This window comes from Corvus kubaryi, unplaced genomic scaffold (assembly GCF_017639235.1).
Source record: "Corvus kubaryi isolate FWS band 111438036 unplaced genomic scaffold, C.kubaryi_AGA036_p1.0 137, whole genome shotgun sequence".
In the NCBI taxonomy this organism is placed as follows: domain Eukaryota; kingdom Metazoa; phylum Chordata; class Aves; order Passeriformes; family Corvidae; genus Corvus; species Corvus kubaryi.
The window spans coordinates 33,636,675-33,657,930 of NW_024580671.1; the positions used below are offsets into that span (position 1 = coordinate 33,636,675).

At 35.2% G+C, this 21,256-nt stretch overlaps 1 protein-coding gene across 9 annotated transcripts in view; it reads right to left on the minus strand.

Annotated features, from left to right (window-relative positions):
- CACNA2D1 (calcium voltage-gated channel auxiliary subunit alpha2delta 1) overlaps positions 1-21,256 on the minus strand; it is a 365,110-nt gene that overhangs the window by 92,974 nt on the left and 250,880 nt on the right. For all 9 annotated transcript variants that reach the window (XM_042018479.1, XM_042018478.1, XM_042018482.1 and 6 more), the window contains exons 7-10: positions 20,569-20,700; positions 7,290-7,359; positions 6,417-6,467; positions 5,261-5,360 (exon numbers count right to left, since the gene is read on the minus strand). In XM_042018479.1, the coding sequence (XP_041874413.1) occupies positions 5,261-5,360; positions 6,417-6,467; positions 7,290-7,359; positions 20,569-20,700 (353 nt within the window). The remainder of the gene's footprint in view (positions 1-5,260; positions 5,361-6,416; positions 6,468-7,289; positions 7,360-20,568; positions 20,701-21,256) is intronic.

Sequence of the window (21,256 nt, forward strand, 5' to 3'; positions counted from 1 at the left end):
TTTATGTAACAGTATTCAGACACAAGAAAGGAGTCATACAGTCAAAATCTGAGTTCAATTTCTTAAATTTGCTTTCCAGAAGGGAAAGTGAACCATCAATCCATACACTATTCAGATGAAGAGTCATCTCTAGCCATGTCACTGAAGCTGTACAAGCATTTCTAGCTCATGATGTCAGATGAAGATTGCAAGAAGCTTGAGTCCTAGTGGTCCTTCACTTTTTTTTCTTGACAAAAAACTGTGTGATTTGCTTTCCTGAGGATCAGGATCCCACTGAAGTCAATTTCATTTCTTAAAGGTCAGCTAATATATTATCCTCCCTACACTAATCTTCCTCTCAACTCCAGCCCCACCTGAAAGACTTTAACACATCTTTACTGATTGCTTTCTTGACTTTCTTTTTGAAGGGAAGATAAAATAAAACTTAATTCTGCAGACAGATAAACATTCCAGGACAGTTTTTATACTGCTGTAACTCATGATGCTAAAAAGAAAATTCTAACTTCTTAATAATTCCTTGGTTTCCGTAATTTCCAAACTGTCTCCGTTGTTATTTGCAGAATACTCATCTTCATTACATTTGCTAAACATGTCCTCCAGATATATTTCCCCTACATATATTTCCATAGATACATAGCCTTGTTCTACCTGTAATTATTAGCAATGCAGAAATTGAATACTAGATTGTGATCATAACTTCTCTGAACTTTGTTTAACCCTGCACCTAAAGTGTATGGTGAAAAATACTGTATGAAAAAAACCACATTCAATTCACTTGCTCCTTGAATATGGAGGATGCAAGATAATGACCCACCATTAAGGAATGGCTAATGATTTTCCATTAAGAAACATTGCTACGAAGATATGTTTCTCTGCAGTTATCATTGTTCCCCCTTTTCTTGAAAATGAACCATTCAATTTAAGAGAAACTGCAAGGTCAGTTAGATAGATTGCTGTTAAGAGAATCAGGAAGCCCAGCACTCAGCCCTAAACTTGTCCTTCTATCACTTTTCATTGACTATGAAAAAAACCCAAGCCATGCCCCCCGCCAAAAAAAGGAATTACATGTATTTGTTTACTGCCTCACACAGCTGTGATGATGAGGAGCCTGTTCACTTAATTGAAGCTACCTGAATGCTTCAGGATTAAATCACTAAGAGAGGTGCTTATGCAGACATACTTATTGTAGAGGGAACCTGACTCTTTATCTAGTTTTTTATTTGTCAAATAAGGAAAAATATGGCAGGCATCTTCATATTTTCTCCTTAGTATTGTCCATTCAGGAAAATGGGAAAGTAAAAAACAAAGAACTTTGGCAAACCTGTTCATACAGGAGTCCTTTTCATTTCCTCTAGATCCACCAACAGAAATACTTCAGTACCACTGATACCATGATCATGTTTAATTTCTCCCTCAAGAAGTGATGCTGCTTGGAAATACGAAGCACCACTGAACTTCTCTGGGTCAAAACTCAAAACCACAAAATTAAAAAAACCCGTCATACTATTTGAGTATGTGATTTAATTTCAGGTCCACTAAAAACATTACATGGAAATAATAAAGGAAACAAAGTTTCAGCTATTTTAAAATAAAATTTGACAAGTTTTCGGTAACTGAAGTACACTCATACAAAGCTAAAATTTCTAGCAAAGATAATATAAGCATGACAAGCTACCTGGCTGTAAAATCTAGCATCCTCTTCTCTCCACTAGGACTTCAGGCTAAAGTTTCCACCCATGGCACGTTAGTTAATTTAAATTAGCTTAAGGAAGTAGTTCCCAGAAGGAAGGAACATCTCCACAGATTTAAGATAATATAGGTCCAATATGAACTGCAGAATACAGGATGGATGTAGCAGAAAGAGAAAGGAGCCCTTTGATATATTGAAAAGATTTTACAAGACTTTCTTTTCCCTCTGTTAGAATATTTAAATATTTTAATTAGGAAGGCATAAAGATTTTACCAGTTTAGGAGTAACAGAGACAAAGTAAACAGGTTTGCAACCACTGAGCTGTAGAATCACATGAAAAACTGCTACTAAAAATCAATGGGAAATGAGGTATCATCCACAGATTTTTTCTTTATCCCCAACAATAATTTCATAGGCTGGGTGCATAGTTTTTTCTTTGAAATCAATTCATGCAGAATTTACCTTCCCTCTGAGTTTATTCAATGTGCAGAACTACATAAAAGCAGGAGATGAGCTGTCAATTTTCCCAGAATATTATTCTGTTCTATCTTGTATGCTCATGACATTTAATTTCCAGTTCCTAAACAGTAAATACTAGTTTGGATTTTTAAAAAGGCTAAGTGAATTTAAGAAGTGCAACAGCTTCTGACCTTTAACACATCTGTTGCCATAAGGGAGGCCTCTCCTTTGTGTGGTTTTCTGCACCTCTGCAGATTTGAAATACATTTCTCCTGCACACTACCCACAATCAGAAATAAATTACACTCTTGTGTCAACATCTGAAACCAAGTCACTAAATCATGACGTGCTGGGATGGAATTGCTGCCCCTATAATCTACCGCTCGTTGCTATCAAAGCCTATAACCGGATTAGTGGGAAAACAGCTGTATTACTCATACATTTAAGCTCTTTTAAACAGCAGGTTTTCTGCCTGCAACAAAGCACAGCACTTCAGATAAGGAACATGCAAATCCCAAAGGAAACCATGATATATTAACCCCTGGCTATCATTTCATGACTTAACAGTTCATTCAACCTTTTTTTCCCTGGAAATAAATGCAGGAACTATGATTATTCAGTTGAATTAATGTTTTTAACACATCTACTTTTAAGCTTTCTTTCCCTAGGATTGCCTCATATACAAGGCACAGTTTGTTAAATCATCCTGTCACTTTTAAGAAGTGATTGACATAAGCTTAAATCCATGTCTTTCGGTTGTGCACATGAATCATCGTACATATGGGTTTTGTGGGACAACATCTTGGCAGAGGTTAGCAGTGAAGCAGCTCTCTAGTAAACTCACTAAAGACTCTAAGGTTATTAAAAATAACAAGCCATAAAACAACTGCCATATTTTAGGCCAAAAGATCCATGAGGGAAAGAAAAATTGTAGATAACTTCCAGTTAGTGTTCACATACCCAAATGCTAATGTGTTATCTGAACATTTTCACCTAGTTTTTTGGACTTTTTGGTTAGCCAATCATGTCTAATACTGAGCTGCTTCAGGGGAAAATGTTCTTAAGCAAAAAAATGCAACATATTGAATAAATTTTAAAAAAATATTGAACAAATCTACACTTTTTTCACCTTGAACAAAATGTTTCAGTTGATATTTTGGGTGCTAAGTTTACTAAGAATGCACTGGAGTTGGACATGGGGTATGCCTTCTCCATTACGGAATATTTTGTGAATCATGATAGAATCATAGATCCATTTATGTTGAAAAAGACTTTAAAGATTATCTAAATGTTAAACTAATCCTGTCAAATCTTTAAAAACCAAAAGACATATCTAAAAAAAAAAATCTTTAAAAAATGACCAAACTTCTGTGTTCACTTCTCTCACTTGTAGAATGCCTTTTAGTAGTACAACCATTTTTTTCCTATCTATAGCATATGATTTCCTGTCTGTTAGAGAAATAAACTATAGACATGTCATAACACAATGCCCATCACAATTTCATTCATAAATCATCTGAATACATGAACATGTAGGTTACACAAAAGTAACTGCAATACTGAAAGAATCTAATAAAGACTTTTAAATTATAAGTGCACAACACACCAAATAACATTTTATGAAAGATTTAGAGATGCCATGTTCTATTATGCACATTTCTGTGAGTGTTGCCCTCCTCTGATGATGAAAACAGCTCAACCAAAATGTCCTCTTGGGTTCTTCAGTCAAATTTCTGATGTGAGTCTCTAAAATTCATTCATTCAGAAAAAAAGGCTCTTATATATTGTAAGTAAAAAACCCATGGTAAAATGTACTGTAGAAAATATTTGAGGATTTCTGTTCCTTTTTTGACGCAAATCCCAACCTTGAGGCCTCACAAGAATAACAGGGAACCTTAGCTAATAAAACACCCAGAGTCTAAGTAAGGTTTAGCATTAAGATACACTGTTTCTGATCACCTTGGAGCAAAGGTAACAAAAGAGCTTGAAAAGCTGCGTAAATAAAGAGGTAGTAGGGGTTCAGATTTTCCAGCAGTGAAACCTGGCAAAGTTCCACTGAACATACTAATCAATTTCCATCAGTTTATGATTACAAGCTTTTTTTTTTTTTTTAAAAATCAGTGAAACTAAGATTTCAGGTCCCCAATACTGTTACAGGGAAGTTTATTTCCTTTAGTAATAATAAAAAACATTAGGGCTTTTTTTTAACTTCAATTTAGATGAAGGAAAATGGCCTAAGGAAACACCACAGAGAGTAAGATCTTGTTTGCTCCTTGCAGAAAGTTCTAGTTAGATTGTCAGCAAACCATGAAGCAATAAGTGGTTTTAAAAAAGACTTCTTTTAGTTCTATTTCAAGTCTTTCTCCCTCAGGCTGGCTACAACATGACTCTGCAAGTTGAAAATTATCTCCAGAATCACTTCAGTTACTCATCATTGAGGCTGTCTCTTGTTATTAAGAATATGTCAAGGTTCTCAAATCCTTAGAATCAAAACTCTACAGTTGAACAGCTTAATAAAAAAAATTTTAAAAGCCTTGCCCAAGACTAGAACATGACATCCAAGGTAGCCACCTGAAAATGGAAAGTTGCCCATACTTTCTTCAAGGATTTTCCCCTCTATTTTATTATTTATTATGAGAAAAATTGCTTTCCCAGCCATCAAGCTGCTAACTGTAGAACTTCTCAGCTACATTTCTTGGGCGGGTCAGATATATGGGTGTACATCTTCTTTATGCATCAAACAATGAGCAATCCAAATATCTGCTGTGTAGAAAACCTGGGAACCAGCAATTATTTCAAGAGAATTTGCATATATCAATCTAATGGAAGATGTTTCATACAGACCACAGTATTATATTGGAAAGGAGAATTTGGCCATGCAGATGTTTATTTAAATTACTTTTGCCCTTAACCCAAATGTATATATAACAAAAAATCTAGGACATTCAATTTATTTTATAACAACAACAAAAAAAGCTACGTGTGGTCTTTTGCAATATATTTTAAGTCTCTTTGCAGATTAACATTCAAGTATGCCACACCCGGTATTAAAAATAGTTTGCTTTTGGCTTTGCTGACAATGCAAATTTTGTGGAAAGAACAGATACTCACTGAAACTACATTCACAAAGTCATCGTCAGACAAGGTCTCCAACATCTCAATGACCGACGTGCGGATCAGCTTCAATGTTAATCCACTGACACTCCCACTCCTAAAAAAATTCCACAATAGAAAAGTTGAATTTAGCAAATGTTATGTAAAACGTAGAAACAAATCTCACCCACCAGAACTTTTACCAAATTTCACACTAAAATTTTCATTTTATCTAATGAGTTCTCCAAGTCATTAGTGTTATTAAACTATTTATAATTATGAAAGTAAGCCCAAAACTGTCAAAGTCCCAGTCCTGTGCCTTAGATGAGGTCATAATGCTACATCCTTTACTCATTTTCTTTTCAAGATATCTGAGTTTACCACCTTCAACCAATGCATTGTCTAAACATTTTATACTCCTACACACAGATTTACAGCTCTGGGTTTCCAAAGACACAAATGACAGCTTGTTTGATTCAAGGCAAAACCTAAGCTGAAGTGAAGAAATAACAAATGTTGATAAAACTCACTGCTGATATGAAAGCACTTCACCACATGTAAAAGCATTAGATGCAAATTCTACGCCTGAGAAGCTTTTCAGCATGAAGCAATCTGACACATCAAGTTCAATGCTCCCTTCAGTCCCTCAACATTGCCTACATCACAGAAGCCTTGCTGAGGCAGAGAGCTTTTATTAATTTCTTTGCTCACTTTCTAGCAATATCTTATACTAACTAAACTTGGCAATTTTGAAATCTGTATCATAAAACACACAAGTCCACATACATCCTTAACTTTCAGACTCATGAAATCATTATTACATTTGTTGTAATGCTTCTAGCCATTTGTTTTTAGGTTTGTGCTTTACAACAAATCTTGGCATGCACATGAGAAATATTCACTTGATTGCTGAAGTAATTACTAAGTTGAAAACAGAAAAATAATAAAGTGATTAGAAAAACATTTCCCTGCCTCCAGTTTAAATAACTTTCAGGTTTGGTTTGAGCTTTTTGGAACTATTTTCTATTACGTATTTATTGTGCTCATTTCAAGATTTTTGAACCTTGCATACCAGGACCTCTTCTCTCTCTATTTTTCAGCATACAGAGATTTGTTCAATATATCAAAGTACTTTTATCCCTCTAATGTCAATATTCAGACATTAAACACTTACGCATCAACTAAAATAAGCATGTCTTTGGGAGATGCAGCTCCTTGGATATACCTGAAATAAATAAATTGTATGAATGACACAAATTTGAATACACATTTTTGTGTGTGTGATGGAAGACACTCTGTGATCTCTAAACTCAAACTAGCTGAATCAACAAAATCCTCTTGTTGCAGCTAACAACCCAGGTGTTTTTATCTCCTCTCTTGCTGTGTCTTCTAAGTAAATCTAAGTCTAAACCACATTAGTCTGCAGGTAAGATATACTGATCAAAATTCATTGTTTTCACATAACTGAAAAACAGGAATGCTATTTCAGAGCTAAAGATCTTGATGACAGATGAATTGTTACTCAGCCCAGCTTAGGCAAAAATACTTCATTCTTTTGGGAAAAATATATCCAACTATATACAAGTATCAATATGCTTTATGTCTTCAGAGGCTTACATTAAAAAAATCATGAGAAGTAATCCCACTGCTCTCCCATCTTTTACCCATCTAGCAATTTCATTGCCAGTCTAAACCACTGAGACATATTTTTAAACACTTGCAAAAGTCTGGAAGAATGGTTCAGTCTAATACACTGGATTATATTTGATTTTGGCACAAAATCAGAGTTTTCAACTGTCTTACACCTATTTGATGGTTATCCTCCTATGAAAAGTCCATGTAATACAATAATAAAACACCTATAAACTGCATAACACAGAGTATAATTTGAAAATTGTTTATTCAGAAAAATGAACTAGTTTTAAAAAGAAAAAAGCAATATCGAAAAGTAAGTACTATTAAAAACAAGCAGAAAAAAAGATTTTTACAGTAATATCTATAAAGTAAGTGATTATATATATACCAAACCTTTAAAAAGAAAGCTTACCATGGCCTTCTGCGTACATCATACAGGTCTATTTTGTTAGGAGTTCGACTTTTATCTACCCATGGGGAAGCTAAAAAGAAAAAAAAAAAATGTATGGAACAATATAAAACTTTATCTCAAGTATTTTACTTAAAACAATATAATGAATCAGTACAACAGACGTAGCACTATATAAATATTAACATTTTGTAAGGAAAAAAAAAGTCTGTATTTGTGTAATATGTTGTTGAAATACCTAGACACCCTTATACATATTACCATATAATATAAGGCAATAAAACTACATGTATGTGTGTGTATATGTGTGTGGGGTGTGCCCAGCCCCTGCCCTGGAGGGACGTCTGCTGAGATAAGGAGGTTGCTCAATCTCCCAGCAGGACCCCCCTGGAAAGGCAACCACTTTTCAGTTATGGCGAGAAGAGAAACCCAGAATCCTCAGGGAGACCCTGTGCAGATCCTTTGTAACCCATTGGCCTTTACCCTCTGACACCCACCCCCTGTATCCCTATAAAGCCAGCCCCCTGTCCCTGCGGGGGCAGAGAGATGCCCGTCCCTGGCTCCCCTTTGCCGGAGTATGGACCAATAAAGCTGCGTCGTGTGGAACAGCCACACGGGCCTCTCGTCTCTCTCCCTGGTCTGGCCTGGAGGCTGCCCTGCAGAGCTGAGCTGGAATCACGAGCTGACAATCACTAAAGAGCTGACAGAGTCTGCAAGGGCCCTCCTGGCCAGCAGCTGAGGGAAGACACCGGGCCTCGGGAAGATGATTCCTTTTGGGACCATCTCTTCGTACCGGTCACAGCTTCCTGGGTCAGAGCTCCTGACCCCACACCAGCTGCCATATACACTTATGTATGTATATACACATATATGTGTATATACATATATATGTGTACAGCTAAGCATGTTGAAGAAACAAGTGCTGACTATAATTGACCACTGATTTCAATGGAACCAAAAATTCGACCCAAGTACTTCAGATTATGAAACAACTTTTTTAACAGCAACACATTTAATTAAAAAAAAAAAAAGTTAATTATTGCTATATATAGTAATGGTATCACAGTTATGAGATACCAATCTAAAAGTCAGTTATGAACCTAAAAAATTGTACACTGACTTAAGAGCTTTACCTAAAAATGCACATTATAAAAGTAACATGAAAATATCATATTCTCTAAAAAAAGAGATGTAAATATTTATGTCTCCTTAAAGAAAATGCTAAGAATGATAACCTTTTGCAAGTGTTTGATTTAGGCTTTACCAATATTTTCAGCAAGGGGAGGAATTATTTCCTTACTGAAAAAATGGGTCTTTCAAAACCATGTGACAGCTTAACGAACACAAATAAAAATGTGAAAAGTTACAGGGAATGAGATAATGTTCTGCAATTTGTTCTCTCACTGTATGCCAAGAGCCTTGGGGAGCTATTTCCTGACATCAATCATTTTTCTGTCTAGGAAATAAAGAAAGATATAGGCAGCTCCAGGATTCTTCATGAAAAATCATACATCTAAGACAAAAGGGAAGAATTATATCTCCACCCATGAATATAAAAGAAGCCATCAGCTTTGAGTAGCTGCCTATTTTTGCATTTACAAAATGAACCCTTTTCTAAGTGACCAAACCATGAGCTGGCCTATCACTTACCAGAACCTTTAAGCTGAGTGTTACCCACATTTAGCAGTACACATTTAGCAGCCACAGAGAACACTGTGTACTGTTGCACAACAAGAGAACCTCAAAATCTGTGCCAGTATTGTCTGTGATTTCAGACTAGACCACCTGACTGGTCCTTTGGAACCTGATAGTATAAGAGTATTGGAAATTTTCAGAAATGAGAGAATTTAATTTATTGAGACAGATATATGTCAAAATTCTAACTTAAGTATCATTACTTAGATATGTACAGGTTAAATTCAGCAGTATTTTATGAGCCTACAAGGTTAGCACATGTTCAGTGATGGATTTTTTTCTCTTTCCAGGCTATCCTTTCCATAGGAATTCCATCTGAAAATCCACCTTTCAGATACATTCCCTGAGACTTCCGAAATCCACATGCAATGTGTTCATTTCAGTTTGTATTATGAGTGGTTGAGATAAAATTGCAACTATAAATCAAGATATTGACTAAGACTGCAATATCTTTGCCTAAACTTTCAGTCTTTCCAGTGACATCCAGTAAAAGGCTATGCCCTACCAAATATGTCCCTCTTAATCGACACCTATCTCAGACAATCTTCATAAACAGAGAATTATCTCAATTTATGATCTGGATTTATTTCAAAACAACAGAGAAAATTCAATTTACACTGGTAATGTTACTTTAGTTCACATGAAAGGTAAATTCAACTCCTTAAGTGCAGTCTCTAAAGCAAAAGGATGGTGGTTCAAAGAGAATTTGAATGCAGGAGCTGAAGAAGGGTCCTTCTAACATCATCTTCATATACGACTGTGAGAGGTAATCATTTAAAACGGAATCAATGTTCTAAAGGCACACAGTATGACAGAACGGCCCTTTAACTAACATAAATTATCTACTGAAAACTATCATAGGAACATTTAGCTAGAATTCAGCTGATATCACAACCTTCACATCCTACCTTAAACTACAGTGTAATTTTTCTAAGTGCTAAACTAAAATTTACAGAACTATGGGTTAAGATTTCATTTTAGCTGTGTAACAGAAGAGCACAAGAATTAATTCAGCTATGTTTTTTCTGCAAAATTTGAGAGCTACACATACATGTTAATGTAATACCACTCGACAGGTAAGCACATCACATCCTTCAGGCTAACACCAGTTCTCCAGACAGCAAGCACTTCAGAACTGGGCCCTTTAGACCAAACAGTGTGTGCAAAATATTTCAGAAACACATAAAGGCAAAATTTATACCAATCTAAACACCAAAAAGTAAAATTTGAAATGCCTGAAACCATCCCTAGTATTTCCAAAAGTACCAAATGTCTGTGTAACAACATTTGAGGGGTTTTTAACTGGAATACAAATCACAACAGCACATTTAAAACTTCCTTCTTTCCTTTGGTTTTATTTCCTAAATATGGAGAGGATGCTCAAAACTTCTAGTGAAGACAGTAAAATGAAGCCTGTGAAGACAATTTTTCCAAAACTAATCTACAGCAGAATTCTTTCAGTTAAAACTCGAGCTGCTAAGCCTTGAACTCAGTTCTACCATGGCTTTTCAGTAATAGCCTTGATTGCAATGAGGCCCAAACTGTCCCTTTTTGGCTACATCTATATTAGCAGGTTAAAAAGAACAATGGAAAGGAAGCCATTCACATGAACTGAGCAAAAACTATAATAATGGTCCAATTACACACAAAATAAGCTGAGCAGAAGCCACTCAGCACACTACTTACAGCCTATCTGATCCTTCTGGAGATTACTGTGAACGGTAACACAGCTTTTGTTTTGGGTAGATAGACACAGTGGTGAACACAACTACTAAATTCTACTTTTTGCTCATTAGCATGGCTCTTTCAGTACACACAGTCCTGGAATGACTGTCAGCAGCTTCAGGGAGATCTGGAGAAGGTCTTTAAAAACATTCTTTATTACCATGCTGTTAAACCACTGTTTCCTGTGCCGCATGTCAATAAGTTTTGTTTTCCTACTTAATAAATTATTTTCTTTCCAGAAAAATATAACAAGCTTCTCCATGCTTAAGTTTCCATAACTGCACAATTTATCACTGGATATTAATGGTTGCTGGATCATACACTAATTAAGATATATAAAGTATAATGGGAAAACATGTTCTATTGATCTTTCTGATGGTTTCTACAACAATTTACATAATCTAGTAGAAAGCTTCTGCAAGGCTCTGCATACCATAAATAAGGACCCAGCCCTTAGTATCTAAAATTTCATTCACACCAAAGTGCTGAATTCCCTCTTCAACCTCAAGAATTAACATGACTAAATTACTCATTCATCCTAGTCTCTATCTGGAATAACACTTTTAATTTTAGATGGCTTTGAATGGCCTGAAATCAATTCACTGGTTTTAGTAACATTCTGATTATTTATGGATATTATTGAAATTGTTATTGATAGGAAACTGAAATTCCCTTACAATATTTGATTTCCACTTATCAACTTTAATTTGTCCTGATTTATTATTTTATAAAACAATGGGGTTTTTTTTCCTTTTTTAAAGATGATAAATACTTTCCATGCAAAAATAAGTAAGTGTGCATTTATAATTATACAGGAAATAATTAGAAGGGACGGAGACCACTGAAAGAGATGTGTTGCTTTTCTGGTCCATATAAAGAAAACACTATAAAGCCATCTGGTGAAACTGGCTTACATCTTACTGACAAAAGCTATTATGTGGTCTAAGATAAAAGCAGAATTAAATAAACAAACAAACAAAAAAATTAAACTTTTTCCTCAAAAACTTAAATTGATCAAGGATTTTGAGATTTACAGTTTTGTTTATATAACCTATTATTTTTTTGTCAGGTGTTTTGGAACCTGGCTCACCAATATCTTCAAGAAATCAACCTCACCACATTTCATTGTTGCATATGAGTATCTTTGAACTATGTCAACACGGCACAGTTCTCTGGTGCATACATTAGGCTTTAGTCATGTTCGCTTTTGATGATTTTCTTGTTTGGCATGTGAATAGATTTGATACTTTATAAATTATTCATTGGATTTGATATCGCTCCCACTTCTGTTTGCATTATTGAGATACAGGACTGGATATATTTCAAGTAAGAGTAAGCCATGCTTTTCTGTTATTTCTTTACATGTAGAGTGGAAATCCTCAGTTTTGTTGATTACAAGCAGAACCAATTCATGCACTATAGCGACTGTCACAGGGTAGAGCCTAAATGAAAATATTTGTTAGGAAAGGATTGGCTACAATCTCCCATTCTGAATTCATGAGATGATTCCAGAGGCATAGGTGAGTCATGAGGGAAACTCTTCTGAATGTTCTGCCCTGTTCTACTGGTTACGTGTGCATGTGCAAGGAACAGAGAGGCAGAGATAAATTATTGACAGCTTTACATCCCTTTACATTATTAACACATTTGAGAAAAGAGACTAAAAGCTGATAACAAATGCCAATTATCAAATCCCTAACCTCATCATCTTATTTTGACTCAAACTCCAAATTCTATCTTGCTATCTCTCAAAGTAACATTCATGTGGATATTCAAAACAATCAAAACCGCAGAGTATTCAATTCCCTGAGACAGATTCAGTAAAGTCTTCCTTTGATGGAGCAAAGGTACAAGTTACAGCATGTACTTTACTGATAGTTTAATTTCATATTTCTTTTAATCTTTTAGTGAATGTATGTGAAGAAACCTACACTCAGATACGTGATAGTCCAGACTATTTGAGAAATGTGATACTCCTCAATTTTCTACCCAGAAAGAAATCAGTTGAATTTCAGTGTAGCAGCAGCACCTTTGTAGAATTCCTTTGCTATTTTTCAGTAAAAGGTGAAACACGGTAACTAAATATAAGAAACAGCCATAACATTAAAAGCCCCTAACATTAATCACAATAAGTGTTTTCAACTGCTGTATTTAGTGTTCAGAATATTTGTATCATAATGATGCCTTAGATAACTGGTTAGTATCATCCTCCCAAGACAGAGATTGTTACTGACCAACTCTATGCTACCACACCACATGTTCAGTCAGGACTGAATGCAACCATTCCTTTATGATTTTCTTCTCCTAGAGACTGAAAATTGCCAAGACCTTAAAATGTGTTCAGGTAAAATCTATCTAACGTAGACATGTCTGTGCTATGTCCTCTGTAGCTTTCATAGTACCATCACCATACAGAAAAGAGAGGATAATAATCTTGAAGTTTTTTAGAATGTGTTACCCAAGTGGTAATGGGTAATTACATTATGGGCAATACTGCACTCAGTTTTATTACAAATCAGTTAAGCAAAGATTTGATATGGGAATAGTCCATACAGAAACAAATCTATTGATTTTTGGTCCCAATGTACCAAAAACCCCAAAAGTGATTAGAATGTGCAATACATACTGCAGTTTGCAACTTAAAATTAGCCTCTTTCTGTTATCTTATTTCAGAGGCAAACATTTCTATTTCTGCATGTATAAACTGAATTTCATCCTAAATGTGTTGCTTGCATTAATTTCACCTGGACTAGTGAACATGTCCCCAAAGAGGGCTGGAGTATCAGGGCTTGAGGAGAATCAAGAAGCTGTTTTATTTGGTCTATTGTGGTTTTCCTTTTTCTCCTATAAAAGCAAATTCTGGAGATTTAAATCTGTATCATAAAGACACAGAGATGGCATGGATTTCAGCATGAAGGCATGGTGACCTGCGGTATGCAATTTCGTTAACTCACTAGAAATAGCACATTATCCTGTAACTGGGTGGATCTGCTTGTGTAACTGCAAAATTCAGCACATCACTTTTGAACAATGAGCCACAACTGAACTTACTTTTTGTATCAGGAAATGAGGTTGTAGTGAGGTGGATGACAGTCTCTTCTCTCAAGTAACAAGTGACAGGATGAGAGGAAACAGCCTCAAGTTGTGCCAGGGGAGATTTAGATGGGATACTAGTAAAAAAAATTCTTGCCAGAAAGGGTTGTGAATCACTGAAACCGGCAGTCCAGTGAAGTGGTAGTCACCACCCCTGGAAGTTCAAAAAATGTGTGGATGTGGTATTTGAGGACATGGTTTAGTGGTGAACATGGTGGTGGTGGTGGGTTGATGTCTGCACTTGATCTTAAAGGTCTTTTCCACCAAAAATTCTATGATGAGTATGGTTAGATCCAAATCCCTTTCTTCCCTCCCAGATTTCAAAGAAAAAAACAAACAAACAAACAAAAAAACCCCAAAAACAACAAAGTGAACACTCAAAGACACTTATTTCTATGTAAAAGTGGAAGTATCCGACTCACACACACTAATTGCACTAATTGATAATTTATAAGCTGCATTACTAGGAAAGTGTTGTGATTTTACTTTGTTTGTCTACTTTAAAGGCTCCTTTAGATGTTCAGCTGTTAACAGGAACTAACAGCTATAAAATATAAAACCTTTTGCAAAAAGAAGAAAGTGAAGTTCTCAGTTTTTCAAGGCTTTTGATTCATTTTGTATGGATTTTTTAGCCTTTCCAGTCTCTTAGTATCTGCTTCAGTAATTACTTTCTCTGGAGAGTTCAATATCATGGCCACAACACTATTGCTTGCCATTAATTGTTAACACAAGAGCAGCTGTGCACAGCAAGTTCTTCATTTGGTGAGATACCGTTTTATTTTATTAGAAATTGATTTTTAAAGCTCTTCTATTATTAATTTGTCTAGGCAGGGAATGCTCTAGTAGCTAAGTGAAACTTGCTTCACTAACAACTGGAAACAAGTTAAGTTCTATCTTTTTTTTTTTTTTTTTTTTAATGAATGATAAGAGATAATCCTGATCCAGATAGTTCTGTTCTATCCATATGTTTAGTCCAAAAGTTTGAAGACTTTAAGGACAAGACTGTTTTTCTGGAAAGTCATCACTGAAGCGCTGCTTTCTTTATCTGTGAATTTTTCCATTCAATACCTCGTAAACTCAAATTACATAGGAATATCCTAGTAAAATACTGGCATGAGAAATGCAAAGAGATTTTTCTCTAATTAATTAAAATTCCCATCATATTATATCTACTTATAATATAGATAAACAAAGGAAGAATATATAGAAGGCAAGATTACAGTAAAGACGGGGAAGAACACAAGTTCTTTTCACTGTACTCTTCAGTACTGATATTGCAAACATTCAGAAAAGATTATCAGAGCTGCTGATATTTAAACTGAATTTAAGTATGAGTTATGAATAAAAATGCACACTCAATACTAAAAGAATTGTTGCTATGCATACCCCGATTGAATACCTAACCTTCAGAGGGTCACTGAAGAAGTAATTTTATCTCTCTATACCTGTTTCTTTTATCTGCAAAAGGAGGACAGTGATGTTTATATTAGTTTTTTAATCAGAAGTGTTTCATGGACGAAAACTTAGGTATGTTTTACATGCCCTGCAGCACAAATATGCCATGCAGTATAGCACAAAATAATCCAGGTGTCACTGAGAACATAAAGTCTCCTGGAATAAAACTGGAGAACTTTTTAGTACTTAAGAAACACAACAGCATTCAGTGCTGTCCATTGGGAAAAGCTGCCAGCACGTGTTGTCCCTTCGGTCACACTGGGGGGCTGTCTAAAGGATTCCAATAAAGCTCTGCCTCATCCTGTTTAGTAATACAGATACATCCTAAAGCTGAGGGAGCAGATGAACTTAAGAAACACCTGTATATGTGATTAAGACATGGTCAGATACACTTAAAGTAAGAATTCTTCTCTAATACAAGTAGAGTCAAATGAAGATGACAAGTATGTGTGTCTAGGTTATGTGGTAAGAGAAGGGCTGTGGAGCTGCAGGTTGGACTCTGCTTTCTCCTCTGTGAAAAACCCCCCAACAAAAATATTCCACAAAGACAACAGAGAGAAGTCACAGATCTATGCAGAAGCTTGGGAGAGTGGAAGACATAGCTTTTGCCAGAAATATCATATTGTGAATGCAGGTTTTCAACTGAACTTCCCATAGGCCCTTGTTAAATTTCCAGATAGAATTGGGAAGATTTGGAACAGCTGGGGACAGGATAGTATTTCTTTCTCAGTTTTATTTTTGTTATGAATTGCGTCAACTTTTTGGATCTTGACCAAGCGTGGCACATTCCCCCCTTCAGGACACTGCAGACCAAATACTGTCACACTGAGCCTAGGTTCAGCATTTCTTCAGAAAAGATGCTGAATCTACTCATGCACCATCATGCCACTGTTATGAATATATAAAAGTCATTTACTGAAATCTGAAACTATCAGTACTATCAGTCTTGACATCAGTATAAACCCTTTCTAGTATAACCCTTGGAAAAAATATTATTTAGTGTACTTCCCTGAGAGAGCTGAGTCAGTGTTGCTGATCAAACAGTTTTTTACTAAACATTCATCTAAATCAAGACTGTGTTTTCATTTGAGTAATACTATGCAACCAATTTTTCTTAACTAAATTTATTAGTGTAACTCGAAAGCCTCCTATATCATATTTAACTGCAAATAAATGTCTACTGTCTGCAGTCCAAAAAAAAGCATCCTTTACCAAGAATCTCAGCACGACAAAACAATGAAATGAACAATGAGAGAGGTGGTATCTGGTAAAAGGCACATGAATACAAAGTAGTTTTGAAAGTTTGTTTAATTAGCAACTGCTACAGTGAAAATAATATGCCTCCCATTGCAGTATTTTAATGAAACATTGATTAACAATTATAATCCTAATTATGTCTATAATTAAAAAGAATTTAAAGAGGAACTGGTTACTTTGTACCTACACTTCCAAGTAGGCCACCAAAAAAGTTGTATTAAATTGTTCTTTTAGGTAACTGCTTTTTAAAACCTAGTGGTCAAATTACCTGCATAGATGCCTCACAAAGTGTAAGTAACTTAATATCTGTCAATTCATATTAAAATACTTTAATTAAATTAATTCATTTTTGAGCAACAGATTTGTCCAGTGCTGTGTGGTTAATTATAAATTAAATCTGAAGCCTTATCTATATTAAAGTACATTTCTGTCTGCACAGCACCAACAAAGCCCAACCTGTGCAAGCCCACAGGCAATGGATTCAAGATTTATAAAAAAAAGAAAAATTTTCAATTGAATTGAAATTAATTGTTAATTTCAATGATCTTGATAAAACACTGCCATATTACTGCTTTTAGTTTGAATCAAAAACTACTGAAACCCTCTGTCTGGACTAGAATTAGTCAAGTGTCATCTTAAAATGACATCTTAAAAGCCAGTACAAGATTCTGGAACTAGACTTAAAAAATAATTAGACAGATAGATGTACATCTACTAGTACTGAGAAGAAAGTGATTCAATATTTATAATTTGTGCTCTCTTGCCCTATCACAGAGAATCCAAATTTTGAACTTGGTGACTCACAGTTCTATAAAACTCCTCTGGTTTTGTTTACTGTTTCCATAATACTGAATTTCAATAGTGTTTGCTTAAAAAAGCCCCACAAAATAAATTTCAGCTTTCTTTCATAGCACTTTTGAAAGCCGGCTCTAACTCGAGTTATACATAAATTACGGAAAACTGTTTGCTTGTAGGACAAAGACTGAAAATTTCTAATATTTTAAAGTAATATTAAATTATGTAAAATTATTACATTTATAATTTTTTTTATTTCAATGACTTGACAATTTTAGCATTCAGTTTGTTCACTTGTTATAACAATTTTACATATTTTAACTATATTTAATAATCACTAAATGTAAAAAAAAAAGTTATCATAAAATAATCAAATTTTGTGCAACTGTTTATTCTATATTAAACTGGCCTCTCTGCCCTTGAGGGAGGGCAGAGAGGCCCTCCCAGCTCCTCCCAGTTTAGTGTCTCTGGCAAACTTACTTAGTATTCTTTTGAATATTCCCTAAATTGACCCTCCTCCACTGGGAACAAGGTATCCTTATTCCAGAATTTCCTTTTGATTGTAGAGGCCTGTGATTACTGAGGTCTGGTCTTACAATGGATGAAAGACTAATTTTTGACTTGTGCCTTTAAACAGAAGAATGAGCATATATTAAATCCTTCTTAAAAGTTTCATGCACTTTATACGTTTATTTTTGGATCTCTGTTATCAAATTACTGTTTAATTACTCTTGAATTGTTCAGAGCTCATAGAATAGCTAATAGAAATCTCAACATTGCTCTGGGCATCTTCATATCAAAGTGGATGACTGCCAGTAGAGTAATAGAGCTTAGACTTTCTCTTCAAAAATATGCTGTCATTCAAACTAATGAGAATATTGATAATAATGTGAGAAACTGAAATGGTTAATGGCTTAAACGTTGCTAAAATCATCTAAGAACCCTTGTACTGCTGTCCACCCACACCCACTGAAGCCCATATCTCCCCAAATATGGCTACTCGCCGGAATTTGGAGTGTAGTGGGAACTTGGGATAAGATAAAGGTGATACTATGGTCTCATCATCTCAGGTCGAGGGAGAGGAATCTATCCACAAGCAATAGGGGAAGACTGGGATGCTGATGGCTCAAACATTCATGTTTTACACACTTTCTACTCAGGGGTTTGCTCATAGAAAAAATCCCATCATGCTGTTGGGTACTATGGTGACAAGGACAGCCCAACAGCCTCCTTAGAACAGAAGTGATGCACCCTTTGCCCATGGCTCAAAGCAGTGGGACAATATCAGATAAAAACATTTGTAGCTTAGAGGAGCTGAACTTTTTTTTTTTAACATGGGAGGAACGGCTGGGTGAGTATGTGTCAGGTAATAATGAGCAGGCTTTGCTATGCATTTAAATTTTGGGGTTTGATATTTCCAAATTCTTTCACAAATATCATCACTATGGAAAAATTCACCACTTTGAAACAGGCTTACCAAAGGCCAATACAATGAAGCAATGTTTTACAACTTATAACATCATTTTCAAAATGCATATGTGAAAAGCATCCACTTTGGCATATGAATCCTGAATTAACTTTCAGAACATCTGCTGTGTCATCAAACTGAGAAAAAGTTTACAAAAAAGAGAAGAACCTTGCACAAAGACCTATTCTAAAAAATCTAAAATGTGAAGGGCTTTCCAGTTTGAGCTACAATGGGAAGCAGATGCACAAAACAACACATAGAACTTACAGAGTATCAGACTGCTCTATACTGTATATGCATGTGCAGAATTTCAGAATTGGGGAATTACTCAGGAATTTATGATGTTGTGTTCTGACAGGATTGGACAGTTGTTAAATACTTAGCTATGCAATAAATAGCAGGTGTGAATATCTGGGTTTTATAGTAAATTTGTGTTTAGATGAAGTATATACAAGTAACATCTGCACCTGCAAAACAAAGAAAACAAGATTCTTCCATTTTACAGGTGTTCTAAGCAAGAATACATCAAGATTTTGAGGCTCTTGTGTTGTTGAACAACTGGAGTAGACAGGTTAGCTGTATATAAGAATATATTTTTCAATAGATGGGAATAATTTTCAAGTGAAATATTATTTCCTATAGATTGGCAGAGAGATACATTTAAGAAACACTTCTTTTTCAGTACTTGAAAAACATTACATAGTAAGCTGTGACAAATGGTGATCCCACACATGATGATAGATCCCCAAAGAATTGAAAGATTTGGAAAACAAAAGAAATATTAAATTAGCATTTTCAATATTATCTTTTTTCTGCAACATCTCCCAGTATTTATTTCATGATCATCCAGCATGACAAAATAAACAGGATTCAAGTGCTATGATATATTCTTCCTGTAAACTAGCCTGAGGCAGTTTCTCTGCCTGTGCTAACAGTTGTGCTAATGATACAGTAACAGCTTTAGAATAATCCCCTTCACCCTCAGAAACACAAGCAATCTTGTTTAAACAGAAGAGAAAGGCTCTCAAAATTCCTCCTTAGGCAGTTGTAGGCATGAGTCAACATGCTTCACACTTGTCTTGTGTGTAGTGGACACATTATTCATTCATTGATAAAAGCATCACTTAGCAGCAGCAGCAGCAGCACAGGCCTTGCCTTAAAACAAGGCTTTCCATTAGATAGCAAACAACAAAAATCAAATTCAGACTACTCATGATGTAAATGCAGTAAAATATACATCTATTTAAATTAATTAGTGTGATCAAGTGATGGGATTCTTCAACTGGTGGAACAGATGCTGGTTGAAGTAATCAAGTTGTATAGACCTTAGCTCTAATAGCAAAGATGTACCTGTCAGAGGTTGTGGATTCTGAGGGACATGAACATAGCATGATGCACTTGTATTTTCACTGACGTTAAACATGTGTCTACTTCCCAGGTCACTATCCTAAAAACTAGACAAAATCTCACTTGCAAATATTCAAGTGATTAATTACACAAGATACAGAAAACAATAGAAAGAATAAAATTAAATTTTCAGCTTTTCAAAGGACATAACTTTCTGTTCCTCTTACTGAAAAAAATACTAGTTACATACTTCATTCCCAGTTCCTTCCCCCTCATACTAGCTTTACACCAGAATAATTTCACAGTCCTTGAGTTAATTCTGATGTAAAGAAACTGCACCTATTGTAAAAAACCAATTTTTAGTTAAATTTTACTGCTTGTAGATCATTCAGAATATTTTTAATGCAATATATGGCATAGGACAGTTGTCTAGGACAGTTCAGTTACCTGGATAATACCTTGCGAGCCCAGTGGCACTACCAAAGACCTGCCATAATAAAGTGGGGTCCTCTTCTCTGTTCCGCTTGAACACATCATCCAGCGCTGCAGTCCAGTTGAGTTCATTTAACACTATCGTTGCTGTCAGAGATAAAACAAATTTACTATTAGAAAATCACATCCTAACGTGGGAAGCAACGGCTACAAAAAGCAAACTGGAATATTGAGAAAGCGATAAGATTTAATTTGACTAATCCAGAAATTAAATTTTAAGGAACGCACTTCTTTTCCTTGGGCATTTTCTTTAAATTCCTCACGCTCTTTTCTTCTGGTTGCATTATTTGCATGCCATGACTCTTGGGGTATTTGCACAGACAATATCTTCTATAAATACTTTGTTTCTGAGATGTCACTCTAATTGCACTTCCCAATCATAGAAAGGATTGTTTATAGAAAAATATATGCAAACATATAAAGTTGATGCTTACTAATCACAACATACTGCATTAAGAACAACTAGAATGACATCAACAAAATTAGGTATAATATAAACATAACAAAGGTGTCCCTTTCAGAACGGATTATATGGCAAAAAGACATTGATGAGCTATTTCTAGTGTTAAGGTGGGGCTGCATGAACAGCAGTGCTCATTATCACACACTAAACAGATCTTAAAGTTCATAGATGTGAGCTCTT